Below are 12,347 nucleotides of genomic sequence, written 5' to 3'. Positions count from 1 at the left end.
CAGACTGGGCTACAGATTAAGGTCCTATTTCAAAAAATTATAAGAAAACAATATGAGGAATATTCTCAGTCTTCTCTCTTGATGTTTTTGGGATAGGATCTCACACTACAGCTCAGGATGGCCCTCGAACTTGCAGGATTACAGGCCTACACCACAGCACTCAGTGAAAGTCTTGAGTTTAAACATCTAAAAAGGTATTTTTAAGATATTAATATTAAGGGCTGAAGAGATGGCTCAAAGGTTAAGAGCACTTGCTGCTCTTCCAGAGGATCCAGGTTCAATTCTCAGCACCCACTCGGCAGCTCACAACTGTCTGTTAACTCCAGTTCCAGGGGACCTGATATCTTCACACACACACACACAAGCAGGCAGAACACCAATGCACATAAAATAAAAATAAATCATTAAAAGAAACTTTTAAGAAATTCAGAGTAATAATTGACAATAATAATACCATCTAAAATAAAGTCACAAAACTATCTTTCCAGGAAAGATCTCTTACCAGTGTTCTCTCGGACTTCCTCACAAAAGGGAATTTCTCCACCAGTATTGACATTAGAAACCATGGTGTCCTGTTTTAAAAAAGCAACCCATGTCAACTGACTTTCTAAGACACTGGTGTTCACAGATTGAGCAATAAAGACATAAAAGGCAAAAAAGGCTCCCTGCCTCAGGCAAGTAAACCCAAGTCAAGAGAACCTCAGAGAAAACTGTCAAACAACTCACAGGAGAACATGCTTTCTTAACTGTTATGACAGCAAGTCAAAAGGCAAGCTTTTCTCCTACGAAAGTTTAACAGACTTCAGTTTAAACTGTAAAACAGGAATCAGTGCATAAGTATATTAAAGAGGCAAAGTATCATTAACTTGAGATTTTTTGATTAAGACAGGGTCTCACGTAGACCAGGCTAGCATCAAACTGTGTGTAGCCAAAAATGACTCTGAATGCCTAACCCTCCTTATCCCCACCTACACAGCTGCTGAGACTCCATATATGCAATACACCACCCTCCAGCCACAACTTCCCCTCTTTAGTTAACAAAAGCAACACTGCCAAGGAAATCCACAAGCCCACCGAGCTTTTTATAAGTGATTTCATTATATGGCACAGTGCACATGTACATACTGGATTTCAGTAAAAGTATTTAGATACCGTATCCGTTGAAGATAAAAGTAAAATACCAACTTCTATACAAAACAGAGGTAGGACCACTATGTGTAAACTAAATATATATAGTTAAACAGGCATGAGATGATTCAGAGGGAAAGACATTTGCATCTTAAGTTTGAGTTCTAGCTACAAGGTGGCAGAATGGAGCCTAGTCTGATAGATGTCTTATGACACACTGAACACCTGTGGCCTACACACAAAGTACATTTTTTTTTTTTTTTTTGGTTTTTTTTGTTTTTTGAGACAGGGTTTTTCTGTATAGCCCTGGCTGTCCTGGAACTCACTCTGTAGACCAGGCTGGCCTCGAACTCAGAAATCTGCCTGCCTCTGCCTCCCAAGGGCTGGGATTAAAGACCGCTACCACGCCCGGCTTCAAATTAGATTTTTAAATAAATTAAAATAACAAACATAGGAAATAGGAATAGAAATACCATTTTCAACATGTGCTATCAACACAGTTGAAAAAGAGCATATAACCCAGGTTTTAATGCTAGCATACTTTATAATCTATCTCTCTCCTCCTTCCAGAGATGTGTGTACACATTATAACAGGTGACCCACCAGAATTAACCCTTAACCTGTTAAACCAAATACCATGATTCAAAGTCAACAAAGGAATACTCACGATGGGACATATCTTGTTATTATTTGCAAGGCTCTGTGACATGTGTCAAAAATTGCAGGAAGATCTACAAAGAAAAATTTGGAAGTATAAATATCAAAACTAAAAACTGCAAAATCATGTTCCTAAAGCTAAAAAAACTTTCTAACAAAAACTGAGCAACCAACCAGAGAAATAACTGCATGGTTTGTCTCTTCAATTAACAATGAAGATTAAACGGATTAATTACGTCACACCTGCACAGATTCTTCGAAAAAAGCTACAGTTTTAGCTAAGCATGGCAACACATGTATACAGTGAAACCCTCCCAAGGCTGAAGCAGCAGAACTGCTATGAGTGTGAGGCCAGGCTGGGTCTACAGAGACACTACTTAAAAATAAAATAAACCGGGCGTGGTGGCACACGCCTTTAATCCCAGCACTTGGGAGGCAGAGGCAGGCGGATTTCTGAGTTCGAGGCCAGCCTGGTCTACAAAGTAAGCTCCAGGACAGCCAGGGCTACACAGAGAAACCCTGTCTCGAAAAAGCCAAAAAAAAAAAAAATAAATAAATAAAATAAGCCGGGCGTGGTGGCACACGCCTTTAATCCCAGCACTTGGGAGGCAGAGGCAGGTGGATTTCTGAGTTCGAGGCCAGCCTGGTCTACAAAGTAAGCTCCAGGACAGCCAGGGCTACACAGAGAAACCCTGTCTCGAAAAAGCCAAAAAAAAAAATAAATAAATAAATAAATAAAATAAGCCGGGCGTGGTGGCACACGCCTTTAATCCCAGCACTTGGGAGGCAGAGGCAGGCGGATTTCTGAGTTCGAGGCCAGCCTGGTCTACAAAGTAAGCTCCAGGACAGCCAGGGCTACACAGAGAAACCCTGTCTCGAAAAAGCCAAAAAAAAAAATAAATAAATAAATAAAATAAGCCGGGCGTGGTGGCACACGCCTTTAATCCCAGCACTTGGGAGGCAGAGGCAGGTGGATTTCTGAGTTCGAGGCCAGCCTGGTCTACAAAGTGAGTTCCAGGACAGCCAGGGCTACACAGAGAAACCCTGTCTCCAAAAAAAAAAAAAAAAAAAAAAAAAAAAATCAAAAATAAATAAATAAACAAAATAAAATAAGATAAAATAGAGGTGGGGTGGGGTGGGGGTCAGCTGGTAGAGTGCTTGCCTAGCATTCACAAAACACTGAGCTAAAGTTACACCAAACAGACACGGCAGTATATACTATAACCCAGCATTCAGGAGGTAGGGAAATGCAAGTCTTCTTCAGTTACATAAGCTCAAGACTAGTTCTGGGATACATAAGGCCCTGTCTCCACTGCAGGTTGGGGAGTGTTATTTATTTTAGCAATACACTTACTGAGTGGGTGACTGCACAATAGGGATGTGTCAAAGAGTCTAACAAGCTGGGTGTGGTGGTGTACTCTTTTAACCCCAGCACTTTCTCTGTGAATGTGAGGCCAACCTGGTCCACATATGAATTTCAAGACAGGCAGAGCTACATAGTGAGACCCACCCTGTCTCAAAACAAACCAGAGGGGCTGATGAGATGGCTCAGTGGGTAAGAGCACCCGACTGCTCTTCCGAAGGTCCAAAGTTCAAATCCCAGCAACCACATGGTGGCTCACAACCACCCGTAATGAGATATGATGCCCTCTTCTGGTGTGTCTGAAGACAGCTACCGTGTACTTACATATAATAAATAAATAAATAAATAAATAAATAAATAAATAAACAAACAAAACAAACCAGAAAGAATCTGTCAAATCTATCATTTGTCACTGTCTCCCTAAGAGAGTAAGTGGTGAGACTTTTACCATGTAGGACCCATGTTCTAAGATCATACTTACTGTCATCTTCATCATCAGAATCTGAAACATCTATGCCACCTTCCTTGACAATTACTCGGGCTTTGGAAGAAAAAGAAAATTTGTTATTCTATTCTGTCATGGGCATAAACAATGAATAGGTACTTTTCAAGGTTAGAGACATTAAGAGAGCTAGCTCTTCCAGAGGACCGGATTCCCAGCACACATGTGGCAGCTCACAAAGGCCTGTAACTCTAGTTCCGAGGGATCTGACATTCTTGTAGCTTCTCTGTATGTAGGGCACACTACACACATGTAGGAAAAACACTCTCACACATGAACACAGCAAAAATGAAGTTAAGTAAGTCAGGTGACATCCATATGCTTCCTGCCTAGGATACCTTGTGCCATCCCAGGGCTCTGCACAGTAGCAGCCATGAGAGGCACCACATAACCTTAGGCCACGGCTGAGAGCCCAATAGACTACTGTCTAGAATACAGAAGGTAAGGGCAGAGAAAACAAGTGAGAGGTAGGGAAAAGAAAGAAGAAAACCCATTTACTTACGAGGCACAAAATGAGAAGTAATCATGCTGAGACATGGTCTAAGGAAGACAGTCTGTGCTGACACAAGATTACCAAGGAAAGCCAAATACTCCTCCACCACTCTCGGACTTCTATTCAACCAGGGCAATCTCTAGAGATGAAAGAGGAGGATGGTAGAAGGTATACACACTGCTTCCAAAACACTCAATTACCTGCTAGTCAGTGAAATAGAATGTACTTACCAATATGATGTTTATAAGTTGCTCAAAGTCTTTTGTCAAGTACATGACAGAGGAACGAAATTCTAGTAGCCAGTTAATGATCTGGTCATCCTTAAGTAAAAAACAAAGAAAAATCACAAGCTGTCTAGTGTTACAGAAAAGTAATGGATCTACTTTGTACCAATCCTCTATCAATAAAGACTCAGAAAAACAGTTATGTTCCACTAAGATGTGGCAGAGAGGCCGCAGTGTGCACTCCTGTGGTCTCAGCCTGTGAGAAACAGAGGCTGCAAGTTCAAGGCCTGAGCTATATACTAAGTTCCAGAACAACTTAGATTACATACATACTAAATCAAACAAAAGCATGGGAAGGGTTAAGTGCAGGGCACTTGACAGTGCACTTTCCTACCATGCTGAAGTCCCCGGTTTGCTGCCCAGCACTCCTGCACAAGCTTGGTAACCTGAGTCTGACCACCAAAAGCCATGTGAATATGAAAAGAAGCAAGTCTAGGGACTGGGAAGCTGGCTCAGTAGTCAAACGCACTGTGTTTTAGAGAACACAGGATCAATTCCCAGCATCTACACAGTGGTTCACAACCATCTGTAACTTCAGTACAGATAGGATCCAGCACTCTCCCCTGGCTTCTTTAGGCACCAGGCATGTACACTGTGCTCAGATATACACAAAAGGGAAAACATCTATACATAAGAATTAATCATCTGGGCTGGACAGTGGTGGCACACGCCTTTAATCCCAGCACTCGGGAGGCAGAGGCAGGCAGATTTCTAAGTACGAGGCCAGCCTGGTCTACAGAGTGAGTTCCAGGACAGCCAGGGCTACACAGAGAAACCCTGTCTCGAAAAACAAAAAACAAAAACAAAGAATCATCTTTTAAAACTCTTAGTCTACAGTGGTCCTTTGACTTCTACCTGTGCCCACACACAAAAATAAATAAAAAGCTTTTTAATAAAAAGCCAATCAGCTGCCGGGCGTGGTGGCGCACGCCTTTAATCCCAGCACTCAGGAGGCAGAGGCAGGCGAATTTCTGAGTTCGAGGCCAGCCTGGTCTACAAAGTGAATTCCAGGACAGCCATGGCTATACAGAGAAACCCTGTCTTGAAAAAACCAAAAAAAAAAAAAAAAAAAAAAAGCCAATCAGCCACAAAGCACAATGGCATCTGTATGTAACGCCAACATTCAGAAATAGTGGGAGGGGAGTCTCAAGTTTGAGAAAAGGCTACACTTCGTAGCTAAGACCACCTTCAAAACCCCAAACAGAACAGAACAGAAGCTGGGGCTGGGGCTCAGTGACAGCCCTTGCCCTTGCCCAGCATGCTTGCATTCTAGCTTTCAATCCCCAACTCTGAAAAACAAGAACAACAAAAAAAGAGTTAGGAACTACTGCCTCAGTGAGCCCTGAGTAAGAGCACAGAGCACTCTGAAAAAGGCAGCCACAACTGCTATTGCTTTTTTACTGTGCCAAGAACCTGCTGAGATGGGCAAGGCTGTAGATCAGCACAAGAGTGCTGGATTAGTGGTACTTAAGGCCCAGTTTAACCCCAGAACAACAAAAATCACAAATACAATATAGAAAACTGGGGACGAGGCTGGAGAACTCATAATTGTTCTTGCAGAGAACCCATGTTCAACTTTCAGGTTTCGCACACACACACAAATATGTATACACACATACACACATATATATTTTGGAGGGGAGGAAGCTGGTGAGATGTTCAACAGGCAAAAGACTTACCGAGCAAGCATGACCCCATGCCCCACAGTGGGAGAAGAGAACAAACTCCTGAAAGCTGTCTTCTGAAGCCTCCTCTCCCCATTCCCCCCCTTCCAAGTATGTAATTTTTTTGTTGGTTTGGTTATTCTCTTTTGTTTTTGAGGCTGGGTCTCTGTATATAGCTCTGGCTGTCCAAGAACTCCCTAGGTGGACCAGGCTGGCCTCACATGTATAAATATCTGCCTGTACCTGCCTTTGCCTGCCTAATCCTGGACTAAAAGTGTGAATTACCATGCCCAGCAAAATGTAATTTTTAAAGTTAAAAAAAAAAAAAAGATGTGCTGAGGATTCAGTCCAAGCTCTGAGATGTAGTCTCAGCACTGAGTAAGAGGGGAATCTGCTCACAGAAACTACAGAGCAACACATAGACACTACGGTGCAACACATAGACACTACAGAGCAACACATAGACACTACGGTGCAACACATAGACACTACAGAGCAACACATAGACACTACAGTGCAACACATAGACACTACAGTGCAACACACAGACACTAACAGTGCAACAAAGATACTGGTCCTTTGAACCCAAGAAAGAAGGAAAGGATCAGGAAAAGCCTTAATACTCTTAAAGGGTAATATATCTGTGGGGAACATTTCTAACAAAGAGAAAGCACATCTTCAGAACACAACGTAATTCTGCTCTGCTCTAGCGCACAGTGAACTAGCCAACAAGCAACTACGCAGGGCACAGAGGCCATGCATGCCAGGAATAGAAGCACAAAGATCTGCTGAGGTCTGGAAAATAGACACAATGGAGGAAAGACCATATGCTTAAGAGAACCAGAGAAAGCTCAAAGCAGCTGACATCTCACCAGGATCTGAGATAAAGCAGTTTGTAGATTACAATAGCAGCAATAAACAGGTACAACATGAACTGTGACCCAGGCAGTGCTCTAAGGTTTTATCATATGTTAACTCATGTACTCCTTACAAGTAATCACAAAGCAGGTACTACAGATCTCCATCCTATTTACATGAGGGTACTGAAGTACAAGTGCAAGAACTCACCCTAGGGCAGGAAGCAATGCTGTCAGAGCCAAGGTTCAAAAGAAAATGCTAAGACCTCCAGCCACAAAGACATTCAAGGACATACAGGTGAACAATGGGAAATGTAAAATATGAAGTTCTCTACTCAGAGGAAAAAAGTGTTACCACTGTACTAAAGGCTACTCATTCTGCTACAGACAGGAAGGTGGTAAGCAGGGGAATGGCATGCCTAGGCACGTCCCGTGGAAAGGCTTCTCTGTTCGGAACACAGCCACAGGGAGGAAGACAAAAGCATGGCAGCATCGAGAGAAGTTCTTAGAAGAACTCAGACTTGAGAACATCAACAAAGTCACATAGGAAGAATTTTTTTTTCTTTTTTTGGCCCAACATGGATGAACAATTGCTATAGGTGAGACAGTCCAGAAAGACTACAATGTTCCTAACTCAAGAACTGGTTTTAATCAATAAACCAGTTTAGGGTGCAGAAGGCTACACAGAAGAGGATTTGGGGAAGAGATTGTCTGACTTGCCATATTGGAGCACATTAACAATTCTGGTAGAGGCAATGTCATGGGCCCACAGGAGTTGCAGCACATGCATTCAGGAGTTACAAAGTTAGAGGTAGATTTCAAAGCCTACATGACTATTGAGTAAAATAAAAGAATCAAGTTAAAAAAAAAAAATTCAGAGCTTTAAAAGGTGTTTGTAAAAATTCATGGCTGGAAAGGCAGCTCAGTAGTGAAGAGCACCTGTTGCTCTTCCAGAGGGCCTGGATTCAGTTTCCAACCCCCACATAGCTGCTCCACAGGTACCCGGTATGTACACACAGAGTGAACACATATACATACAGGCAAAACACTCATGCATATAAAAGAAAATAAACCTGAAAAAAAAATTCACTCCAGCCAGGCATGGTGGTGCATGCCTTTAATCCCAGTACTCGGGAGGCAGAGGCAGGAAGATTTCTGAGTTCCAGGCCAGCCTGGTCTACAAAGTGAGTTCCAGGACAGCCAGGGCTATACAGAGAAACCCTGTCTCAAGAAAAGAAAAAAAAATTCACTCAATACCAAAGTTAAGAACCTATTAAAAGATAATGTATACAATAAAGAACCTATGAATAAATAGATAAGTAATGAGAAGACAAAGATCACAAGAAAATAAGCAGCCGGGCGTGGTGGCGCACGCCTTTAATCCCAGCACTCGGGAGGCAGAGGCAGGCGGATTTCTGAGTTCGAGGCCAGCCTAGTCTACAAAGTGAGTGCCAGGACAGCCAGGGCTACACAGAGAAACCCTGTCTCGAAAAACAAACAAACAAACAAACAAAATAAACAAACAAACAAACAAGAAAATAAGCATTTATGGGCTGGAGAGATGGCGCAGAGGTTAAGAGCACTGACTGCTCTTCCGAAGGTCCTGAGTTCAAATCCCAGCAACCACATGGTGGCTCACAACCATCTGTAATGAGATCTTCTGGTGTGTCTGAAGACAGCTACAGTGTACTTACATATAATAAATAAATAAATCTTTAAAAAAAAAAAAAAGAAAAGAAGCATTTGTAAGTGGATGGGCAACAGCGTCAACTGTCTAAGGCTAGCAAATGCCCACTGAAGTGAGCATGTGAAGGATTAGTGGGAAAGACCAGGCAGTGCCACACACCTTTCATCTCAGAACTCACTATGCAAAGGCAGAAGGATCTCTCTCAGTTGGGCTAGCCTGGTCTACATACAACCAGGGATATGTACAGACCTGTCTCCCAAGAAAGAAGGAAATGAAAAATTACTAGGGGTAAAAATATAATCACTGGTAACTTTTGTCAAGTAATTAGAGTAGTAATAAATTGACTTAAGTGTAAAAAGTCAGGGGTGTGCAGACAATGGGAGCAACACCATAGCTAGTCATGACAAAGTCCTTACTTCTTGGATATCAACTCATTGAGTCGTCTTGGTTTTCTCTCATTCTTTTGTTTTATGGGTATAAGTGTTCTGCCAGCATGTGTGTATATGCATCATGTACATTCAGGCGAGACCAGAAAAAGGTGTCATATCCCCTGAAAACAGTGACAGAAGGTTGTTAGCTGCCATGTGGGTGCTGGGAACAGAACCTGGGTCTCCTGAAAGAACACCAAGTGCTCTAGCCCACCCTCTAAGCCCCCACATGGGTGGGCGGAGGGGACAGGGGAAGCACAGTAGATGCCAGTTTTTCCCTACTTCTGACAACCAAAGGTGGGTCCAGCCATTGTTAAGTGACCAACAGATGGTAAGACTGCTCTTGGTTGCCAACCACTGAGTTAATTAAATAAGACAGAATCATAGAAAGCAGTTCTGGAGGACAAACTAAGACTACTGGTTACAAATATGTCAGCTTGGAGTCAACCCTAGAGCCCCATGTGGGAGAAGGATAGAGCCAACTCCCACAAGGAGTCCTGGCCTTCAACCTTGCTATAGCACGCATGGGTGTTAAAAGTGAGTTATTAAAAGTGATAAACATAGTAAAAATACTTTTTTATTTATTTATTTTTTTTTATTTCTTATTTTTTTTGGTTTTTCAAGACAGGGATTCTCTGTATAGCCCTGGCTGTCCTAGAACTCACTCTGTAGACCAGGCTGGCCTCGAACTCAGAAATCCACCTGCCTCTGCCTCCCAAGTGCTGGGATTAAATGCGTATGCCACGACTGCCCAGCAAAATACTTTTTTTAAATTACCTTTATATCAGGATCAGACAGCTGGTTCTTCAACAACTCTAAGTCATTTGTTTCACCCTAAACAAAGAAAAGAGAAAATTAAAGTACAATCACTCTGGTTTCCTTTAGATATCAATAGAATTTTTATTCTGCCTTTATATCTCATGGAACTGCAAAAGGAACCATGAAACTTCTACATATCCCTCACAATAATAAAGTCCAGACTATAAACCTTTTACAAATTCATATTTAAGGCAGGCCTGGGTGTCTTTTATGCCTATAATCCTAGCTATTCAGAAAGCAAATCCAAGGTCACCCATCTACACAACCCTATATCAAATATAAAAAGTAAAAAACACAAGGCCTGTAGCTACAGCTTAGTGGTGGAGAGCAAAGAAAACAACCAAAGCAACAAGGAACTTGTATTAGTAGAATCAAAGATACAGGACAAGGGAGGCATAAACAGTCACTTGAATACTAACTCTAGCAGATACTAATGAGAATTCTAAAGGTATGACTAAAAAGCACTGTAATGATAGCATCTATTTAAATGCATTGCTATAGGTGGGAATTATAAGACAATCATCGACACTTCATCTTTAGTGATGAGATCTAAAAGAAACACTGAACCAACACAAAACCAGAGAATAAGTTAGAGAGATAGCTCCTTAGAGAATAAAATGGTGCCGGGCAGTGATGCACACGCCTTTAATCCCAGTGCTCAGGAGCCAGAGGTGGGCAGGTCTCTGAGTTCGAGGCCGGCCTGGCCTAAAGAGTGAATTCCAGGACAGCCAGGGCTACACAGAGAAACCTTGTCTGGAGGGGTGGGGGGTATGGTTTAGTGAAGCCAGGCATGGGGTGTACAGTCAGAAGGCAAAGGCAGCTGGATCTTTATAAGTTCAAGGCCAGCAAAGTCCACAAGGCAGTTCTGGGCCAGCCAGAGCGAAACAGTAAGACCCCACCTCAAAAAGATACAAAACTATTTAATTGGACTATGTGTATAACTCCAGGCTTGAGGCAAGAAGACTGGAGTTAACATCAGACAGGCTACACAGCACGCCTGTCTTTAAAAAAAAAAAAAGTTAAACAAACAAAAATCGTTCTAATTTTTTTAATTTTAATTTTATCACTTGCTAGTTTTTAAGTTGTATACAGCATTTTAAGTCCTAAAATCTCAGCACACTTGTTTTGGTTACCTTTAAGCTTCCGTATCATGCATATCACTAAATATTCTATTTCAGTATGGTATCTAAATACTTCCCTCAATCCCATCTTTTTAGACAGACGGTTCTCAACCTGAGGCTGTTGACCCCCTTTCACAGGGGTCACCTAAGGCCACCAGAAAACACAGAGACTCGCATTATAAGTCATAACAATAGCAAAATTACACTTATGAAGTAGCAAAGAAAATCATTTTATGGTTGGGGGTCGCCACAACATGAGAAACTGCATTAAAAGAAAGGGTCACACACAGCCTTAGGAAGGTTGAGGACCACTATTTTAGACAGAGGCTGTATACAGCCCTGGCTGGTCTCAAATTCAGGTATCCACCTGATTCTGCCTTCACATGCCGGGATTATTAAAGACACAAGCCTCCAAGCCCAGAGTAAAATTTATTTTTAGGCTATGTAGGAGCTCAACTAGACCTGTTTTCCTGGTGTGGATAAGGTCCTCGTTCCAATCCCCATCAATGAGAAACCTAAATAAACGTACACACAAATGCTAAAGTTCATCTTACTCTCTTTACTGTTTTTTTTTTTTTGGGGGGGGGGGTTGTACTCAGGAGGAACCCAAAGTTTTGATAATTTGCTCTTCGGTTTAATGCCTTTTAAACTCTGACTAAGCAAAGTCAAACCCCACATAGTATCTCCTCATACCTTTTTGTATTTCAGTAAGACTTCTGTCACAGTTCCGCCAAACCGAACAGTTTTTTTCGGAGGAGAATTGAAGAAATCACTCTCTAACGCAAGCATATCGGAGAGCCTGAAGAACCAGGAATACCAGTTATCAAATTCATGACAGAGAATGACGGCAGTGAGCATTACTGAACCAACATCATTTTGTGTGATGAGGTTTAAATTTCTTAAATGATATCCCTCCTTCCAACCTTCTCTCCCACGAAGCCACTCTTCCCTCAGTAAATCCGTCTCAGAAGCTGTGGCAGAATCCAACCTAGGCTACATAATGAGATCTTACTAAGAGTAAGGGAAGGAAAGGAAACTCATATTCCCACATTAACCCTGTAAGATCCTGTTTAACCAGCCACCCTTCCTAACCCTGATCTCACGATACAATCATTTGTTAAAAGCGTGATGTCCTTTCTATTCCTCAAATTTGTCAAGCTGATTCCCATTTCACTTCTCTTCCCAAGGTTGGAGTTCAAATGTCAGAGGCCTTCTCCACCAGAACCTCATACTTATCCTTTATCCTGCTGGAACGTTGTAGTTCTTCATAGCATTTACTGATACCTGAAACTATCTTATCCATGTATTGCCGCCCCCCACTGCCTCACCTCCAGCTCTGCTGGG

General features: G+C 42.1%; 1 protein-coding gene across 1 annotated transcript in view; it reads right to left on the bottom strand.

Moving 5' to 3' along the window:
- Rrn3 (RNA polymerase I transcription factor RRN3) overlaps window positions 1-12,347 on the bottom strand; it is a 37,697-nt gene that overhangs the window by 24,641 nt on the left and 709 nt on the right. The window contains exons 2-8 of the mRNA XM_085832503.1: window positions 11,697-11,802; window positions 9,841-9,897; window positions 4,374-4,463; window positions 4,153-4,282; window positions 3,630-3,689; window positions 1,796-1,859; window positions 503-572 (exon numbers count right to left, since the gene is read on the bottom strand). Of these exons, the coding sequence (XP_085688629.1) occupies window positions 503-572; window positions 1,796-1,859; window positions 3,630-3,689; window positions 4,153-4,282; window positions 4,374-4,463; window positions 9,841-9,897; window positions 11,697-11,802 (577 nt within the window). The remainder of the gene's footprint in view (window positions 1-502; window positions 573-1,795; window positions 1,860-3,629; window positions 3,690-4,152; window positions 4,283-4,373; window positions 4,464-9,840; window positions 9,898-11,696; window positions 11,803-12,347) is intronic.

The sequence above is a fragment of the Mus caroli genome, unplaced genomic scaffold, assembly GCF_978045245.1.
Source record: "Mus caroli unplaced genomic scaffold, Mus_caroli_1 scaffold_17, whole genome shotgun sequence".
NCBI lineage: Eukaryota > Metazoa > Chordata > Mammalia > Rodentia > Muridae > Mus > Mus caroli.
Note: the sequence above shows the minus strand (reverse complement) of the source record. Positions and strands in the feature narration are given on the sequence as shown.